At 36.4% G+C, this 21,099-nt stretch overlaps 1 protein-coding gene across 6 annotated transcripts in view; it reads right to left on the bottom strand.

Annotated features, from left to right (window-relative positions):
- Positions 1-20,785, bottom strand: part of KYAT3 (kynurenine aminotransferase 3) — a 54,673-nt gene extending 33,888 nt beyond the window's left edge. For 2 of the 6 annotated variants that reach the window (XM_031969377.1, XM_031969378.1), the window contains exon 1: positions 4,197-4,255. Coding sequence is in view for 4 of the 6 variants with exons in the window: in XM_003767240.4 (XP_003767288.1) it covers positions 3,033-3,177; positions 4,197-4,255; positions 10,404-10,502 (303 nt within the window). In the remaining 2 variants the exon portion in view is untranslated. Of the gene's footprint in view, positions 1-3,032; positions 3,178-4,196; positions 4,256-10,403; positions 10,505-12,395; positions 12,976-14,083; positions 14,103-19,484; positions 19,632-20,271 lie in introns of those variants that run through there. The other 4 variants (XM_003767240.4, XM_031969376.1, XM_031969374.1 and 1 more) reach the window with 4 other exon arrangements.
- Positions 20,786-21,099: the final 314 nt, after the last annotated feature.

Here is a 21,099-nt window from a genome sequence, read left to right as displayed (position 1 = left end):
AGACTGAAAGGATAGAACAGAATAAATAGAGGAGATAGTTAATAAAAGTGTGAAAAAAAATTGAAACAGGTTTCTCTGACAAAGACCTCATTCTTCAAACATAGAAAAGTAAGTGTAATTATTAAAAAAAGAACCATTTCCCAAATAATAAAATGATCAAAAGATAGGAACCGTTTTCAGATGAACTAATCAAAGCTATATATAACATATGAAAAAAAGTTCTAATTCATTATTGATTGGAGAAATGCAAATTAAAACAATTCTGAAGTACCTATCATCTATCAGATTGACTAATGGGAAAGAAAAGGAAAATGACAAATATTGGAGGCAATGTAGGAAAAATGAGATATTAATGCATTGTTGGCAGAGTTGTGAATGTATCCAACCATCCGGTAGAGAAATTTGGGACTATACCCAAAGGGTTGTAACACCAGGCATACACCTGACCTAACAATACCTCTACTACGTCTGTGTCAGTCACAAAAGAAATAAAAAACAAAAAGGAAAAGGACCTATATGTAAAAAAAAAAATTATAACAGTTCTCTTCTGAGGACAAAGAATTGGAAATTAAGGAGATGACTATCATTTGGGAAATAGTTGAACAAATATGTGATTATGATGGAATGCTGTAAGAAATGATGGATGGGATGCTCTTAGAAAAACCTGGAAAGAGTTCCTTGAGCTGATGCAAAGTGAAATGTACTATGTTCAAAGTTACAGAAATATTCTAAGATGATTGTCTGTGAATGACTTAGCTATTATTCTCAGTAAAACAATTATTCAAGACAACGCTGAAAGACTTAAGATGGAAAAAGCTATCTATATCCAAAGAAAGAACTGATGATGTCTAAATAAGACATACTTTTAAACTTTCTTTTTCCTGGTTTTTTTTTCTTGGGGGATTTTATGGAAATGTTTTGCATCACTGCACATATATAATCTGTATTGATTTGTTTATATTCTCAATGAAGTGGGGTAGGAAAGAGAGAAAGGGAAAGAATCTGGAATTCAGATTTTTAAAAAAATAATGTTAAAATTGTTTTTACATATACTTGGGGGAAAACAAAATACTAATGAATAAAGAAAGAAACAAACATGGAAAGACTTACATGAACTGATGCTTAGTGAAGTGGGAAGAACCAAGAGAGCATTGTACACAATAATGACAGCACTGTGCAATTAACAACTATGATAGACTTAGCTCTTTTCAGCAATACAGGGATCAAAAATAATTTCAAGAGAATTGTAATGAAAAATGCCATCCACATTCAGAGAAAGAATTATGGAGTCTAAATGCAGATTATAGCATATTGTTTTCACTTTTTAAAAAAAAATTTGTTGTTTTCATTCTCATGGTTTTTGTTCTGATTCTTCTTTCATAACATGACTAATATGGAAATATGTTTAACATGATTGTACATTTATAACCTATATTAGCTTGTTTGCTGCTTGGGGAAGAGGGAAGGAAGAGAGGAATAAAAATTTGGAACTCTAAATCTTACAAAAATGAAAGTTGAAGACTACATGCAATTAGAAAAAATTAAATAGATTAAATGCAAAAAAACTAATTGAAAGCAGAGGTACAAATGGATTTTTTTCCTAAAAATGATAACTATTTAAAACTATCAGCAGCCATCATTTGTAAAGGGGTAAATAAGCTAAAAGCCTTACTAAATGAGAGCTGAAATGAAGCAAAGATGCCCATCATACCAATATTATTCAATATTGCATTAAAAATGCTAAAAATTTCAATAAGAGAAGAAAAAAGTGGAAAGAATCAGAAATCACAATTATTATTAAACACTTTGTATACAAATAAAGTCAGATGGGTGGCTATGAAAACATAATAAAGCCAATATAATAAAAATGACAATTGTAGCTAAATTAATCTACTCATTCAATGCCATTCCAATTAAATTACTAAAATTTGTTTTATTAAGCTAAGAAAATAAAAATAACAAAATTCATTTGGAAGAACAAAAGATCAAGAATTTCACAGGAAGTAATGAAAAATATAAAGGAAGGAGTATTAGCAGTATTAGATTTTAAACTGTATTATAAGGCAGTAATTGTCAAAACTATCTTATATTGGCTAAGAATAGAAAAGTAGATGAGTGGAACAAGAGTAGACATATAATACACAATAATAAATTACTATAGCAACCTTGTGTTCGATAAATGTAAAGATTTAAGCTTTTGGCAGAAGAATTCACTATTCAGGTGGCTCAGTGGACAGAGATCTGGGCCTGAAGTCAGGAAAACCTGAGTTGAAAACTGGCATCTGACAATCCTAGCTGTGTGACTGTGGGGAGAAATCACTAATCTCTGCTGCCTTAATCACTTGTAGGAGGAAATTGCAAAGTACTCCCAGTACCCCTGCCTGTAGATAATTTTGGTGGGATGTGATCCATGGGCTCATGAAGAGTCAGGCAAAACTAAACAACTAAACAATAGCGTGTGCTTGAGACGGAATTTGAACTAGTCCCTGAACAGTGGCACTGAAGCAGACAGAATGGTTTAGAAGGCTCTAAATCTAAGGATTATTATTTGTGACTCAAGAGACAAGGAAACCTAAGCTCATAAGGACAGTTAAGTGAAGAGTCTGAGCCTAGGTCCAGCTGATCTTACTCCAAGGCCAAGTATTCCTTCATTACTTCATTTCCATACCTGAGATATCTGTCACTACAAAAATATGAACACCAGTAGCTAACACCTGCAATCCTTACAGCTATCATTATGTTAAAAGAGAAAAAAGAATAAGCAATTTAAAAACCATGAAAACTCCAGTTTTTGATAATAAAATAAAACTATTAGAACTAAAAAGTATCTGGAAATATGATGGATTTATAAATTCAGTGTTCCATATATTTAGCAGAATATTTTACTCTAGTATGGACATTTTATAAAGGAGATGTCTGTGTTTTTTGTTTATAGGCTCCTACATTACCAATGGAGTTATTTTGTTTACATAGAGTTCTCCTTTATGATCATAAAATATGTGAGCTTGCTTAAAATGTTCTTAGATACTTACAAAGCCTCGTGTGTACTGATTCATTGAATCAATTGCTGAAACCTTGGCTAGCTCTTCTTTAATATGTGCAGGAGGGGATATATCTGGTTGGCCTTGGCCAAGATTCACAATAGAGGGATGTGCAGATAGATTAAAAAATTCAACCCTAAGATGGAAAATAGAGTGTTGGTGTTAAGTCAAAATTATTAAAAATAGTCAATGTTTCATGTTTTGGGTATTAAACTGGCAAATTTTAATTGACTGTCATAATTAAAGAGAACAGGAGAAGAAAAAGAAAAAGGAGGAGCTGGGAGAGAAGGAGGTGACAAAGAGTGAGACAAGAGAAAGAGAAGAGAGCATGCATTTATTTGCTCATAAAGTATCCAGCTATATTGAACTTTATTAATGCTGCTTTTTCTGACCAATTCTTCTTATAGCTATCCATAATTAGTTTAAAAATTATAGCATATACTTCATAAATATAAATATAAAACAGAGTTATAGGCAAGATACCCCCAGAGGTGGATTGTGTCACTAAGAGTCTTACAAAACTAACAAGTGTGGCTAGATAGATACAAATGTATTACAACAGGGGGAAAAAGCTCACTCAAAGTATATGCTGATGATGGAGATATCAGTGGCATCTTTGTATAGGAAAATCAACATCAAGCTAATGTGTGCCTGAAGTAATTTATGCCTGAAGCAAAAACATTTTAGAGTTCATTTGCAGATAAAAGTTTCCTCAACAATTTTAAAAAGACAACAAAAGGAAGGGGTGGTCTTGAGTTCTCTTGGAGTCCACTTTATGTCCTTTTATTCATGAGGCAGATATGACCTCCTCACTATAACAGCTATATAGATATATATGTGTATTTACACACAACACACACACACACACACACACACACACACACACACATAAACACTTAAAATTGTGTATTTTTTTTGTTAACTCATCAATGCTGTGGAAATTGGCCCAAGGTGAAGTCAAGACTTCTTATGCAGCATATTTTGTTTCTTCTAAGTGTTTCTACTTTCCTTATATTTCCTAAGTTAGAAGATGATATTGATTTTATTCACAGGTGATATCCCCCCCTAAACATGCCCTTCATAAATTCCAAATAAGATAAAAGCCTGAAAATAATGGCAAGCAAATGGTAACATTTTATAGATTGTTATACTCACCACACATTACTACCAAGTCCTTCAATTCGTCTTGCATTTTTGAACTTCTTAGACATTTTCTAAAAGATGCAAGCACACAAAGGAACTATTTTATAATAAAAGAAATCAGAAGATGTCCTCTTTCTGATAGGTAACTATTAGATGGCCATTAGATTATTCCTAGGTACAAATTCTTTTTAAAACCATTTTTTTAAAGGACCTAAGCTCCTATGCACACAACAATCTGCAATGCCCTTAAAATCTATGCCAGAGCTCTCTAAAGGTCTTTGGAGGAATTTCTTTAGCCCTTAATCCTTAAAGGGTCTGTTTGCTTGGTCCCTGGAAGCCTACTCAAATATAGGTATTGTATCATTTTAATGAAAATATATGCCCATGGTTATTTTAAAAATATGAAAACTTACCAATGGACACTTTGTATACCATTTATACATGCAAAGTGAAGCAAAAAAAGGCTACAATTTCTTTCTTGTTTTATTTATTTTAATAATTATAACTTTTTATTGACAGAACATATGCCTGGGTAATTTTTTACATTATCCCTTCCACTCACTTCTGTTCCGACTTTTCCCCTCCCTTCCTCCACCCCTCCCCCAGATGGCAAGCAGTCCTATACATGTTAATTATGTCACAGTATATCCTAGATACAATATATGTGTGCAGAACCGAACAGTTCTCTTGTTGCACAGGAAGAATTGGATTCAGAAGGTAAAAATAACCTGGGAAGAAAAACAAAAATGCAAACAGTTTACATTTATTTCCCAGTGTTCTTTCTTTGGGTGTAGCTGCTTCTGTCCAAAATGGATACAATTTTTAAAATTATTTATCTGAAACATCTGGATAGCGAATTAAAACACTCTGTTTGCTTCCATTATTTCAACAGTTGCCTCAACAGTTGTCTTTCTTTTTAACATACTAATACAATTTCTAAACAATGAATCATCCCAATGGGGAAGCATGGCTTTCCACAGTCAAGGCTGCTGGGTAGAGAGGAGGCTAGAGCTTTGAGTTTGTAGTGCTGTGTGGCCTTAAGCAAGGCACATTCTTTCTTTGGCTCAGTTTCTTCATGTGTAATATGGAGATAATACCACTTATTTCATAAGGTTTTGTGAGAATCAACTGAGATAATACAAACATAAATTGCTATGCAACCCTTAAAAGCATTATATAAGTTACATAAGTGAATTTTCTAGATAACCTTTTAAGTATTGAACCTTTTGGTTATTTTAGATGACGTTCTCTACCATACAACAGATTTCCCAATCTTAGTAAACATAGTATGCCAAATATAAATTAACCCTTTCTTCATGACTCAGTGTCATTGTTATAAACATCAAGTGCTGAATTGTGCTGTTAACATGTTCTTTATGAATGATGGAGCACTGTGTAAGCAGAATTGCATTGGAGACAGAGACAACTGATATTCAGAGAAACTGGTTGTCAGGGCTCAATTATTGATTGTCCAAACTTTAGAAAAAAGTTAATAATGTGGAGTAAATTTTAAAAGGTGAATGCACATTTTTTTCCTTCAGAGGCAGTCATTGTTAAATATTTAATCAGCACATTACTATGTGTAAGGCTTTTCTTTGGATTCTCAGCTCTTAGCACAATCCATGGTACATAGAAAGTATTTCATAAGTGCTTCTAGACTGTTTTATTTGGATTGTATCCTCTTCTACAATTCTGTTGGCCTCCGATGATAGCAGTAATTAAACATCTTGAAATTTGGTTCTGCTGAATTCTGTAATGTTGTTAAGCTACCAGTTTCCGTATCTGGAATATGAGGACTTTGAGTAGATTATCTCTAAATTTCCTTCTAGCTCTAAATATCTGATCCTATCATAGGTAGGGATTCAATTTCAGAATACTTTGCATATTATGCCTGGGGACTGCACTACAACCTGCTTGTTTGATTTGGAGTCAGAGAACCTACATTCAAATCCTGGAACTACAAATGACCATATGAGTAATTCTAGCCTAAATCAGTATAATCAGACTTTCAAGAGAGGAGGAAGGTAGAAACTAGTTATCTGGAAAAACTCCATTCAGTGGCAATGCTAAATAAATTAGACATTATCATAGTGTTGTTATTTCAATTATTTGTTTCATATAAAAAATTAAGTCCTTTATTATAGTCTTTGAAGAATATAAGACAAAGGAAAATCCAAGCAGTTAAAATATTAAAAAGATAAAAAAGCAACAGTTAAATATTAAAATAAATAAATAAGTTTAAAGATGTATATTAAACTAATCTTAATAATATGGGTTGAATTCCAAAAGTGGAGGTCCTTGAAAATAACCTTTCTCCATTTCAGTGACTGTTTGACCAAGGATTCAAAATGGTTATTAAAATGAGATGAGAAATATAGCTTGGGAGAACAGTATTTCTTTTTGTTTTATTTTATTGTATTTTTATTTATTTTGTTAAATGTTTCCTAATAATTTTAATAGTTTTTCCTGAATTATATGTAAAAATAATTTTTAACATGTTTTAAAATTTTGTCAATTTTTTTCCACTTCCTTCCTCCCTTTCCTTCCCCATTCATTGAGAGGGCAAGAAATTTGATTTAGATTATACATGTGCAGTCATGCAAATATATATTTCCATGTTAGTCATGTAAAGGAAAAGAGACATTTCCCTTTCCTCCAAAAATAACATCCAAAAAGAATCAAGAAAAAGTATGCTTTTCATCTTTCATCTTCATTCTTTCTCTGAAAAAGGAAATCATTTTTTACCATGAGTCCTTCAGAATTGTCTTGGATCATTGTACTGCTGAGTCATTGCTAGGTCTTTCATATTTGATTGGCATATAATATTGCTGTAACTGTATGTGGTATTCTCTTGGTTCTACTCACCTCACTTTGTATCAATTCATCTAAGTCAAGTACCAGTATTGTGATGCAACTAATTCAATGTGCTATGTGTGAAATCTTGTGAAATAAATCATTAGAAAACTCTCTTCTAAAGACTGATTCCTTCAGATTGCATTTGTGTTTCAATTCTTTATCTGTGTAAGGTACAGTTCTAGCTAGTGCTTATTATTTAAACTAAAAAAAACACAGCATGAAAAATAGTTGAAAACATTTTTTATAAATACCTTTTGCAATCCCAATGTAAAAACTGAAAATTCCAAAGACTTTATTATGGCACACAAATTTAGTAATAATAATGTTGACCTTAGATGAAGAGATTTGACTATACATCAGGGATGCTTAATCTAAGCTTTTAAAAAGTTATTTAAGTATATACACATTTTGGTAGATGTATCTCAATTAAACTGGTTTTCTTGGTAGTAATGTGTTATTTATTTTATATATTTAAGCATGTTCTGAGAAATAGTTCAAAAGATTCCCCAGACTACTGCCAATGAGAAGGCACCAGAGCAGGATAGATCAGATAGTCTTTAAAGGTTCCTTTCTACCTCTTAAAAGTCAGTAAAGTAAGTGACTTAAGTAAAAATCTTATTTGACTTCAAATTCTTGTGTTTGGATTCAATTATTTTTATCATGCGAATGTGTGCATTAGTTTTCCTTTTATGATTTTTTTTTAAACTGGACTTGTCACTTTGTTGGGGAAGGAACTTCCCAAGAAGAAACTCTTCTCCATGAAATCAATACTTTTCTGGTAGCTTCAGTAGTCTTTGGCATTTGTTCAGAATGCAGAAAAAGTCATTGATTTGCCTCACAGGCACAGATTTTGACTCTATACAAGTCTTCAAATCCAAGTTTTTCTGACTCCAAAGATGACTTTTCTATCTACTACACCACACCATCCCTTAATTTTATTTAATAGCAAAAAAAACCATCTCTTCACTTGAATTATCACCAATATACTATATGGAAAACAAGCTAACTAAAGTGACAGTAGTGAACTTTTCTTATTATGTCTGTTCATAATACGTGTATTACATATACATAAATGTGTACATGTACATAGATATACAAACATATACCTATTTACTCTTACATATAAGCACACACATGTAAAACATATTAAGTACGTAATATACCCACATATCCCAGGATATATCCCCTCCAAACCACAAAGAGCATATGCTATCAATAAAATTGCCAGTGATAGCCTTAATATAATCTTTTAAAATGTAAAGGCTAATAATATTGGGGTCTGAAATGGTCCATTTTTGGCCAGTGTCTTTGAGTGGCATCTGCTGGCCAGACATGTGAGATCTTCATGGATGGACTATGTGTTTGCGTTCCATCTCCAGGAGATGGGACATGTACAAATGTGTCTTCTGTTGAAGTGTGAGAACTGTACAAAGAGCACAAACACAGTTTGACTTTTCTATATAGTTAATTTTGTTGCTATAATGTGTTTTAGGGTTTGAATCATTACAAATTTGGGTTTGGGGATAGTATATGTGAAGCGAAGGCAGGAAAGTCATTGGTGCTTCTGACCTCTGGTTGGTTCTGAATTCTGGTTGGCAGGGGAGGAAAAGCTTCTGGGACAGTACTTCCCAATTCTCTAAATTATCCACCTTGGAACAAAGCTCCAGTGGATCAGCCCAAGTTATGGTTTTGCTCCCTAATACAAGCCCAGAGTGGTTTAACCATCTGCTTTTTTTTTTTTTTTTTTTTTACTATTTTCTCCATTAATCCTGCCTCTCCCCATCAGCCACCAGATACTTTTCTGTTCAGAATGTCTCTCAAAGTCACCTTTTTCTCCAGTCCCACTGCTATCAGCCTGGCTCAGGCCCTGTCTGCCTCTTGTATGCATCCTATTACAGGAGTTTCTTAAGTATTCCTGCCCCTGAACCATCCAAAATATCATTGTCAGATTAATCTTCCTCAAACATATGTCCAATCGGGCCACACTTTTGTTTAAAAAACAAACAACAAATACCCCTACCCAGTTGGGTAGAACGTGAACAGTTTGGTATCTGAGGCCTACCACCTGCCTCTGATCTATGCTGCATGTGTTTGTGATTTGGGCTTTAGCTTCTTGGTTCTCTGCGTTATAGAGGAAAAACAATTGCTGATCTGCTTTAGTGCAGGGAATCTTGGATATCAAAGAGATCACAAGTGCAGTCAAAAAGAAGAGTCATCACTACTTGATGGCTTCCAGACTGGAGATTCAAGTAGTGATAAACTTTTTTTTTTTTTTTTTTGGACTGGTTTCAATGTTACAACCTGGCTTTTCAGTCTTGTCTTAGCTCTAAAGATATGACCTATCCACCATCGCTCTGGTTCTACTACTTGACATTATCTGTGCTTGTCTGATTTCTCCTACAATTGATTCTAAGTTGCTTGGTGGTAGGGACCATGTCTTATCACAGAATCCTAGGTCAAGAGCACAGGGATCAAACACATGACCCATGCATCTTGCAACACTCCAGAGTTTAGCCTGAACCAGATTAAAATGTAATTGAGAAACACTCAACAGAATAAATATAAATGCAATAGATGATAATGTTCCTATGTGGTTTTCAAAATCAATATATAACCTGCAAGATCCTTATGAACCATTTAATGGCCTCCTCCCATTTCTATTTGAGCTTTACACCATACAGTTAGATCTATAGTTAGGAAGGAATTCAAGAGACCATCTATTCAAGCTTCTCTTTTTATAAAGAAATTGAAGCTTAAGGAAGTCAAGTGACAGAGCTGGTGAACATAAGAGTTAGATTTGAACTCATGTCTTGAGCCACTGCCTCCTTGAGGAATTTGTTTTCATATCAAAGTTTCCACAGCAGTGCCTCATGATAAATAAGCTGTCAGTATAACATTAGTCATCAAAAATTCAATTCACGTGACCAAGAAAAGTGTATTGGAATTGATTCTTTAATACAGTGGCTATTTCTCCACTCCTAGAACAAAATTATTTCCTGTGCATTTTCTTACAATGAGGTCCTGAACTGACCTGCTATCTTACTAGTTTTATATATTTAAATTATTTTTTAAAATAATTTTTAATTAATTTAAATTCTTAAAATTTAATTTAATAAATGTATTATATACTTATATAATATAATATAATATATATTTATATAAAATATTTATAATGATAAAAATAAAACAATGAATTAATATAAATTAATAAATTATGATGGTAATTAATTAATTAAAAAAGAAAACCATTTAAAATAGCCTAATGGAATATCCACATGCATCATCTGAAGATAGCTGCATCTTTTCTTGCTAAGATGAACCATGGATAAACTATGTAATTTATAAGTTATCAGCAATACATACAGCAGAAGTAGAAAAACGAGGGCATCCTGAAGCACAAATGATCTTCAGTAGTTCTGCTTTATTGTTGAGAGAGCAGAGACACCTCTGAATTAAAAACATGTCTGCATGATAATTCATAAAGAAGGGAAAAAAGAGAAAAATTAGTTTTCAAAAGTTTGAGAAAGAACTACCTTAGCAATGTATAACTATTAATGTATTTTATACAATAGGTTTAATATTTCGGGAACTGAGTCTCATGTCCCTCATTATATAATCTCTTTATACTGGAATTATCCTGATAACTTTCTTTCATCTTAAAGACACAAATGTATATGTGAATATTTTTAATCCACAGGTCAGGAAGGCAAAACTAAACATTTGACAACATTATCACAAATAAAAGTCTTTTCTTTCAATATGGGTAAAATCCAGGCTATTATATTCTAGGGACTGTTCAAAGCATAGAGGCATTAAGGCATCAGTCTTTGATTTAAATGCAACCCATATCAGCAGTAAATAAAGATATTACAAACCAATGGCTATTCAGAACTCATATGGAGAGAGTTGGTCTCCTCTAAACAAAAAGAGAGATCAGATTATCTCAAGGAAAGCCTAGTTACAAATTATGGATGCATGTTGAACTTGCTATGTGTTCACAAAAAAGGCTTGTTATCAAGTGTAATCCTGACATTATACTCTCAATCAAATGGGCTGAGGCTACTGAGAATTATATTCCCTGAATTTCCAGAAATGAAACAACAACAGCATTAAAACAAATTGGGTGTGCCAAAATAAATCCCAATGCTGTTCCTTTTTGTTGTTTAGTCATTTCAGTTGTGTCCAACTCTCATAATCTCAATTGGGGTTCTCTTGGCATAATTACCACAATGGCTTGCCATTTCTGAGGCCAGACCTGAACTCACAAAGGATGAGTCTTCCTGACTCAGGCCCAGAGCTCTGTGTTACTGTTAACAAGATGGCAAAACCAAAAGTTTTTGTGAAGATTCCCATTTATATATGAGTTGGTTTACTGACCCAGAACTCACAAGATCCTGTGAAAAATGATTTTCAGTCAACTTCACCTCAGTCCAGAGCTCCTCATCACCCTGACTTACAATTGTAACCTTTTGGCTGGTTTTCTTGCCTTGTCTCCCACTCTTGTCCATCCCACCTCAAAGCTGCCAAAGTGATTTTCTTAAGTGCAAATCTGATTTTGTCATTCCTTTCTTCAACAAGCCCCAAAGGCTCTCTATTGTATCCTGTGTGTCTTTAAAGTCAACCTTACTCCAACTATCTTCCCAGTCTTATTATATATCCCCTCTGCTTCTTGAACTGTCTGGATCTGTTATTAAGCCTTCTCTGTGTCCTATTAACTCTTCACTCCATTTACCATCTCCATGTCTTTGCACTAATGGTCTCCCATGTCTAGCATGTATTCCATCATCTTTAACTCTTGGAATTCCTTAGGCACCATTTTTAGTTAAGAGGCCTTTCCTGATGTTCTCTTATTATGATCTCTTTTGTGTAGTCTGTATTTTGCTGTGAATATGCTGAATTCCAATAGAATAAAAGCTCCTTGAGGGTCAGGATTTATTTTTTTCCTTTTTTGCATTTGTATCCCTAGTGCCTAAACTATATGCATGCACACTAGCAGTGTGTTTGTAAAGTTTTGTCTAAAAAGCTTTCTTTTACAATTCTAAGAATATTTTAATATTTCCCCTTATCTTTTGCCTTGACTAGGGAATATCTTCTCACTCTATTTCTCCATCTCCCTTGAAAAGTACTGCAGGATTTTGCTGACTGGTAAATCTGTGCTCCAGTCAGCTGTTTTCTTAGCATGCTAGTGAATCTCTTTTAATCTGACTTTCCTCTATTTGAACTTCAGTCACCGGGCCTCCACTGAAGGTCTGATTCTTCTAAATTTTTATATTTCTTTTGGTTGACAGAATTTCCTGACAATTTGGTTCAGAAATAGGATAACTGAGATACAGAGCTTGTGAAATGATCAGATACCTGGGACAGCTAGAGCATATATAAAGTAAATTTTTTGCCTATGTTAATCTCCCCGGGTGAACTGTATTCTCCTCCTACTCATTGGACAGGAGTCATTTTCTTCAAATTTCAATTGTCTGAAGGAGAGAAGAGTGAAATACATAAGAAAAGATATGGAGGCTTCCAAGCTCTCAGCTCACAGATGGTAAGAGGATGAAACAACTGGTCAGAAAGGAATTACAGGGCTTCCTTTGTTACAATTGGGTACAGCTCTTTGTTGCATTGCACATATTCAGATCTGGTTGCAGTGCTAGGAAGAAGAGAAATACTAGCATACTAGAGCTTGTAGCCAGAATTACAGTTCCAGGGCAGAAATGAGTAATTGTGGTCAATCACAGCCCAGAGCACTGTTTATGAGAGTAGTAAATATATCTCTCCTTAGATCATCATTTTGGAAGAACTGAAAGCTTACAGAGCCCCTAAAACTAGCTCTGAAAATAGTTGCACAGAACCCCTAAAGCTTGGACAAAGTTCCTTTCACCCCAGGGAGCAGAGACTAACTTTAATACAAAGTTGAAAAGTCAAGAAATAAGCTTGAGAAAATGTGCAAACAAACAAACAAACAAAAAAGATCCTAACTTTACTATTGTGACAGGGAAAATCAAAACACAAATTCAGAAGACAATAAAGTCAAAACGTCTACATCGAAAGCCTCCAAGAAAAATGTGAATTGGTCTGAGAACCTGGAAGAGCTCAAAAGATATTTTTTTTTTAAGAGAAGTAGAAGAGAAACTAGGAAAATAAATGAGAATGATGAAAGGAAATCATGAAAAAAAGAGTCAGTAGTTGATAAAGGAGACACACACACACATACACACAAACAATTAAATAATACCTTAAAAACAGAATTGACAAAGCATTAAAGAGGCACAAAAATTCACTGAAGAAAACTTCTTAAAAAGCAGAATTGGCCAAATGGAAAAGGAGACCTAAAAGCTCACTTAAAGAAAAAAAAATTCTGTATTTTTTTTTTTTTTTTTTTGCAAGGTAATTGGGGATAAATGACTTGCACAGGATCACAGAGAAAGTATTAAATGTCTGAGGCTGGATTTGAACTCAGGTCCTCTTCACTCCAGGGCTAGTGCTCTGTCCACTGCACCAGCTAACTGCCCCCTGAAAAAAATTATTTAAAAATTACATTTGGGCAAATGGAAGCTAATGACCCCATGAAACATCAAAAAACAATAAAATAAAATCAAAAGAATGAAAAACAATTTTAAAATGTGAAATTTCTCATTGGAAAAACAACTGATCTAGAAAATAAAGAGATAATTTTAAAATTATTAGACTACCTGAAAGTCATAATTTATAAAAGAGCTTAGACATCATCTTTCAAGAAATTATTCTTAAAAAAAAAAAAAAACAAACCTGCCCTGAAATTCTACAATCAGAAGGTAAAATAGAAATTGAAAAAATCTACTGAAAGCGATGCCTACATCAAAATTCCCAGGATTATTATAGCCAAATTGCAGAGCTCTCAGGTCAAGGAGATAATATTACAAATAGCCAGAAAGAAACAATTCAAATATTGTGAAGCCACAGTCAGGAAAACACAACTTTTAGCAGCTTCTACATTACAGGAACAGAGACCTTGGAGTATGATATTCCAGAAGGCAAAGGAACCAGAATTACAACCAAGAATTACCTACCCAGAAAAACTGAGTATAATCCATCAGGGATAAAAATGGATATTCAACAAAAAAGAAGACTGAAGAGAAGACCAGAGCTGAAAAACAAAACAAAACAAAACCTTCACTTTCAGATATAAGACTCAAGAAAATCATGAAAAAGTAAACAGAAAAAAGAAACCATAAGGGATTTAATATGGCTAAACAATTTGCATTCCTTCATGGAAAGATGATATTTATAACTTTTAAGAATTTTCTCTTTATTATTATATAATTAGAAGATGTGTACATAGAGGGCACAGAATATAATATTTTTTTTGGTTTTTTTTTTAATGTAAGGAATGAGAAAGAAGAATGTGCTAGGAGGAAGGGAGAGGTAAAATGTGGTAAATTTCTCACATAAAAGAAGCAAGAGACACTTTTTACTTACTCTTATTGAAACTGGCTCAAAGAGGAAATTTTATATATACACACATACATACACATAAACATATGTATGTATGTGTTCAGTTAGGTAGAGAAATCTATCTCATCCTACATGAAAGTAGTAGAGAAAGGAGTAAAAGATGGGGGGGGGGGTGGTAAGAGAAGGGAGGGCAGATTGGGAAAGATGGTGATCAGAAGCAAATCATGTTTGAGGATGGACAGGGTGAAAAAAGAGAATAATAAATGGATAAAATAAGATGGCGGTAAATACATTTAGTAATTAGAACTGTGAAAAAAATTTTACAGCAAGTTTCTCTGACAGAAGCCTAATTTCTCAAATATTAGTTAACTAAGTAAAATTAATAAAAATAAGCCATTCCCCAATTGAGAAATGGTCAAAAGATATAAACAGTTTTCAGATGATATCATCAAAGCTAGTTATAGCCATATGAAAAAAAATGCTCTAAAGTACTATTGACTAGAGAAATACTGATTAAAACTCTGAGGTATCACTTCATGTCTATCAGATTGGCTAATATCAAAGAAAAGAAAAAATGACTATTGGAGAGGATATGGGAAAATTGAGACACTAATGCATTGTTGGTGAAGCTATAAACTGATTCAACTATTGCAGAGCACATTGGAACTTTTAAAAAGGCTATAAAATCATGCATATTCTTTGAGCCAGCAGTACTACTACTAAGTCTACATCCCAGAGAGATAAATAAATTAAAAAAAAAATGATACATACGCACACACACACACATTTATAGCAGTTCTTTTCTGGTGGCAAAGAATTGGAAATTGAGGAAATACTTATCAATTGGGGAATGTATGAATAAGTTATGGTATATGATTGCGATGAAATACTATTGTAGCACAAGAAATGACTAACAGGATGTTCTCAGGGGGGAAAAAAAACTGAAAAGACTTACATGAACTGATGCAAAGTGAAGTGAGCAGAAAACCAGAAGAACATCATACACAATAACAGCATTATGTGATGACTGTGAATGATCTGGCTATTTTCAGCAATACATTCATCTAAGACAATTCCAAAGGACTAATGATGAAAAATGTCATCCATCCCCAGAGAAAGAAATGATGGGAATTTGAATGAAGATCAAAGCATTTTTAAAATTCTATTTTTAAAATTCTGGAATGATTTACCATTTCTTTCTTTACTGGATTAAGACAAAGAGGTTAAAATCATTTCTAATGGAGCAGTAATGAACTGAACTAGCTATGCCCAGAAAAAGAACTCTGGGAGATGACTAAAAACCATTACATTGAATTCCCAATCCCTATATTTATGCACACCTGCTTTTTTGATTTCCTTCACAAGCTAATTGTACAATATTTCAGAGTCTGATTCTTTTTCTACAGCAAAATAACGTTTTGGTCGGGTATACTTATTGTGTATCTAATTTATATTTTAATATATTTAACATCTACTGGTCATCCTGCCATCTAGGGGAGGGGGTGGGGGGGGTAAGAGGTGAAAAATTGGAACAAGAGGTTTGGCAACTGTTAATGCTGTAAAGTTACCCATGTTTATATCCTGTAAATAAAAGGCTATTAAATAAAAAAAAAAAAAAAAAAGACAAAGAGGTTAAATGACTTGATCAGGGTCATAGAACTAATAAATATCTGAGGTCATATTTGAATTCAAGTCTTTCTGATTCCAAGTCTAGTACTCTATCTATTGAACCATCTAACTGTCTCTTTTCTTTTTTTGCTGAGTCAATTAGGGTTAAGTGACTTGCCTAAGGTCACACAGGTAGGAAGTGTTAAGTGTCTGAGATCACATTTGAACTCAGATCTTCCTGCTTTATCCACAGCACCACCTAACTGCCCTGCTGCCTCTTTTCTTAAGGAAAATAAACTAGAATGGCTGGATGCAGGAACCTCATTCCTCAATGGGGACACTTTTATCTGAGCAACAACGGGGGTAGGACTAAGACTTAATTCTGAATTCTATATTTCTTGAATCCTAGAAAAATCCTTCTCCACTCAAATTAGCAGAAACAACCATCTGCTGGGACTGTAAGAATGCATGAATGACAGCCAGTGATTGCATGACTGAGTGTTGAAGTCTGATCCTGTCTTGAGGTGAGATTCCTAAAAAGTTCAGGGTAGTCAATGGTTCCCTTTTAAGTCCAAGAAGAGTCTCATTACATACATTAGGGCATATGGATTAAATATAGTCCTCCTGTATGTTGGATATCGATGTAAACTCTCCTTCCATGTTTTATTTATGTAAACTCTCCTTCTGTGTTTTGTTTGTTCTATGTAATATAAAGTATATGCAATCAACACTATCTGTATTTTGTATCCTATTATGTCTAGCTGAACTTTTCCTATGGTCTGATGAGTCAGGGAAAAAAAGGTGAGAAGCATGAGAACTTTTCTACCAAAAGTTTTGAAGCTTTCCAAGGAGAGTCTCATTTCTGTGCTCTCAAAATTGAAATGCTTTACTTGAAGAAATGAGAAAATATCTACATAGTTTGAAGTTTCCATTCTAATTGGAGAAAATCAAAGTTTTGCAATTTGTGAAGGGGAGATTTAATGGGGTTATGAGATTAGTTCTGAAGATGGTATAAAACATTATTTGGAAGCAGAGATGGAGGTTTGAGAAAGGAACAGTATTGGGGGGAAAAGTGGAACATGGAATCAATATGGAAAGAGAAGCACAATTTCATGATTTTCAAGGTTCAGTCTGGAGTTAATTGGTGTGTTACAAAGAGATGAAAAAAAATAAGTTTACTCTGACACACTGTAGACTTGAACTCAAAGGGCATTGAATATGAAGGTACTCTTAAGGGTCAAAAGTTATAAAAATGCAACTCAATTTTGATTCCCAACAGCAGAAATAAAGAATTGCTCCCCACCCCCTTTTAACCGCAACTAGGACACAATACAAAGTCCTCATTTTTTGTTAGCCAGGCTTCCTATTAATTCTTGGAGAATTTCCTAGCTTGTTGAATTAATAAGGAGAAAGAGAATATACTATGTGCCAGGCAATGTTAAGCACTCTACAAACATCTGATCCTCAAAACAACTCTGGAAGATGATATTATTATCCCCATTTTACAGTTGGGAAGATTAAGACTGTGAAAGGTTAAGAGGTTGGCTGAGGATCATTCAGCTAGGAAGTATCAGAAGCTAGGCTGGAGCTATTCTGACTCTAGGCCTAGTGCTCTGTCCCTTGTAGAATCACATTGGAGAGACCGACTGGAGCCAGATTGTGAATGCCTTTAAGAATTAAGCAGAGGAGTCTTTTATCATTAGAAACAGAAATGTGTTTTGTTGAGCAAAGGAGTAAGACTAGAAATTTGGGTAATGGATGATAGTGAATATGAATCAGGGTAACTGGAAGGATGGTGGTGCTCTCAAAATAAATTGGGAAGAACGGGTATGTCTTAGGAGAATGATAATGGGCTATTTTGAACTCGTTAAATTTATCTATAGGACATGGTAACCAATCAAAAGGGAATTAGTTGGTAAAAAAAAAAAAAAGGAACTAGAATTTGGGAAAGAAATTAGGAATATATAGCACTAGGAGTCATCTTCATAGAAAGGATAATTCTATCCAAGGAAACTGATGAGGCCAATGTATGAGAGGCTTTATAGAGAGAAGATTGGGATACACCCACAGTTAAAGAGGATGGAGCACTTTTGGACCTGCAAAGGAGAATCAGGAGGAAGCACAGATTATGTATAATGTGTGACACTATGCAGTGGGGATTACACAAAGTGAATGGATATAATCAAATAATTAGGAAAACCAAGGCCTGATAGTAAAAACCGATTAAAAATGAGCAGAATGGGCTCCAAAGAGGTTAAGTATTCCATTTCTCTGGTTGTTCAGTGACAAGAGTGGGGCTCTGGCTTGCCTCCATACTGGCCAGTTTGCCTGTAGTTCATCAGAGCTAGGAACAGCACAATTGCCATTCATTTGGCTAAATTCTATTGTTGTTATGTCTGACTCTTTGTGACATATTTTGATGTTTTCCTGTCAGAGATGCTGGAATGGTCTATTCCTTTTTCACATCATTTTACAGATGAAGAAACTGAGGCAGAGGTTAAATGGTCTGCCTAGGATCACACAGCTAGGAAGTATATAAGGCTGGATTCAAATTCAGGAAGAGGACTCTTCCTAATTCCTAAGTCTGGAGCTCTATTCACCTAAAGCTGGCCTAGATTTGGCTAAATACTATGCCTCAAAGAGTTAATATTTTATATCTAAATCACTTGTATTCCTCTCACTCTTCAAATTTACCTTCATATATATATATATATATATATTTAAATGTGTATGCCCACCTACATACTGTGTATTAGCTTTATTTTATTATTATACCCTTTATTTCTCTTAGGAGAACCTAGACTTGACTTCCTCCTGGCAGACCAATTCTTTTCCTACACCAGCAAAATAGCTGGCACGTGGTAAGTAAAATAAAACATTTATTAAGATTGGTCAGCAGTCCCCTCTGTATAGGGCTAGTAGTTGAATTTCATTGATAGAGGAATTTCCTGCATGAGGAAATTCCGATGCAGGTTGGTATCGCTGGTATTTATACCTCTATTTTCACAGAGAAATCGATCCTGCAAGAGGCACATTGACTTAAAAAGTCACAAATTAACTTTCTAATCTAGTTCAGGACAAGTTTCACCACCGAAGCACAGAACACATGGCTCTTCCAGGCAATGTCAAAATCAGAGCTCTCCCACTCTTCCCTCCCCGTTTTCACCCAGCCCGTAAATCACTGAATGGGCGTTGCCTTAAACTGGGACCTGGGAAAGACCTTAAGTTAGGAAGACCAAGGTCGGCCCCGCCAAGCGTCTTGACTTTCGGCTCGCCAATGACCTTCGGAGCAGGGAGGCGTCGGCGCAGCTCTGCATCCCTTACATCTAGTTCACGTGCACCAAGCCCTCGCCGGGACGCTCTCCAACCCAGAAGAGCACACACCAGCTGGACAACACGCATACTTACTGTGGGGCGTGTTTAGAGGCAGACAGGTGCTCTCCAACAGTCAATAAAGCAGGTAACAAGGCTAAGTGTTCGAGCTGGCCGGGACCTGTCTCATCCCAGACGGCTCCGGCTCCCAGTCCGTTTAGCCTTGCATTACTCCGAACTCCGCTGCAGAAACACGGACCATGACTGTTATTGCTACCGAACCAGCCCAGCCTTCCCTCCCAGAGGTCCTACTCTTTTATGATTCTCCGTGACCTTGGGCAAAGCAGCAGAACCTGGCCTGGCACTTGCTGGCACTCGGGCGGAACGGGCAGCTCCAGGGTCGCCCAGAGGGGAGCACAGACTTCTCGAGGTTATGTCTAAAGATGTCAGTGCGGTACCGCCTCTGGCCGCCCCCCAGCTCCCGAGCCCTCTCCACTGGCTCGAAAGCCATTCGATTCGATGGCTCTTGGACAGCCCGGGGGTAGGGGCGTTGGGATCCAGGCTCCGAGAGCCTTCTGAGGCCAGTGTCACGTCTGTGCCCCTACCCTTTCTCATTTTACAGACGAGTAAACTGAGGCGCAGGGAGGTCGAGTCCCGGGACTCCGCTAGGTCTCACTTTCCTCCTCTGAAAGAGAAGGGCTCCTTTTCTGGGGGTCGCAGCTAGACCCGGGGCAGCACCGCAGGGGGCCAGAACAGGGAGCCCCAGGCGGGCCGGGAGGGGGCGAGTGCTCTTCTTCCCACCCCAGGCCCCAGGCCTTTTTGGACCCCTCCCAAGGGTCGTTCTTCATTCCCCTAGGCGGGGGTCGTAGGCGTGAGGACTCACAGCTGCGGCCACCAACGACTCCAACGCTTCCCGAGCTGCCCCGCCGCGAATGCCTGAAAGGGCGGGGCCTCGTCTAAGAAGGATAAGGAGAGGCGGTCCTAGAGGGCGGGGCCTCATTGGAGAAGAATAAAAGGGCGATTCTAGGGGGCGGGACCTCACGTAGATAGGTAAAGGGGCGTCTAGAGGGGGTGGGGCTTCGTGTGAGGAGGATTAAAGGTGAGTGGTGGTTTTAAGGGACGGGATGCTCGTAGGGTAGATAAAGGGCCGTCTGCGGGGCGGGGCCCGTGTGGGGAAGGGGCGAGGTCCGAGGGGGCGTGACCTCTTGTGGGGAGAATAAAGGAGGTGGGGAGGGCGGAGCCTTGTGTGAGAGCGGTCCTACATAGGTGGATAAAGGGAAGGAGGTCTGCAGGGGCGTGGCCTCGAGTGGGGAAGGGGCGCGGATCCGAGGGAGTGTGACCTCATGTAGGGAGAATAAAGGGGCGGGGGGAATGAGGCATCTTAAAGAGAATAAAGGGCGCGGTCCAAGAGAGCGTTACCTCTTGTGGGGAGAATAAAGGAGGCGGAGAGGGCGGAACCTTGTGTGAGGAGGATAACGGGAGCTGTCCTAGGGGGTGGGGCCTTACGTAGGTGCTTAAAGAGGAGGGTCTGCGGGGTGGGGTCTCATGTGGGGTCGGTGCGCGGGTCCCGGGTCCGGTGGAGAGCTTGAAGGGGGACGGTTTGGGGAGGGGGTGGAGCAGATCTACTGAAGGGCGAGAACTAGTGGCTAGGATGGGAATATCGGAACTAAGAGGGATTTATCTGCGGGGAAAAAGACACGGGGAGCGCGGC

This window comes from Sarcophilus harrisii, chromosome 4 (genome assembly GCF_902635505.1).
Source record: "Sarcophilus harrisii chromosome 4, mSarHar1.11, whole genome shotgun sequence".
In the NCBI taxonomy this organism is placed as follows: domain Eukaryota; kingdom Metazoa; phylum Chordata; class Mammalia; order Dasyuromorphia; family Dasyuridae; genus Sarcophilus; species Sarcophilus harrisii.
Note: the sequence above shows the minus strand (reverse complement) of the source record. Positions and strands in the feature narration are given on the sequence as shown.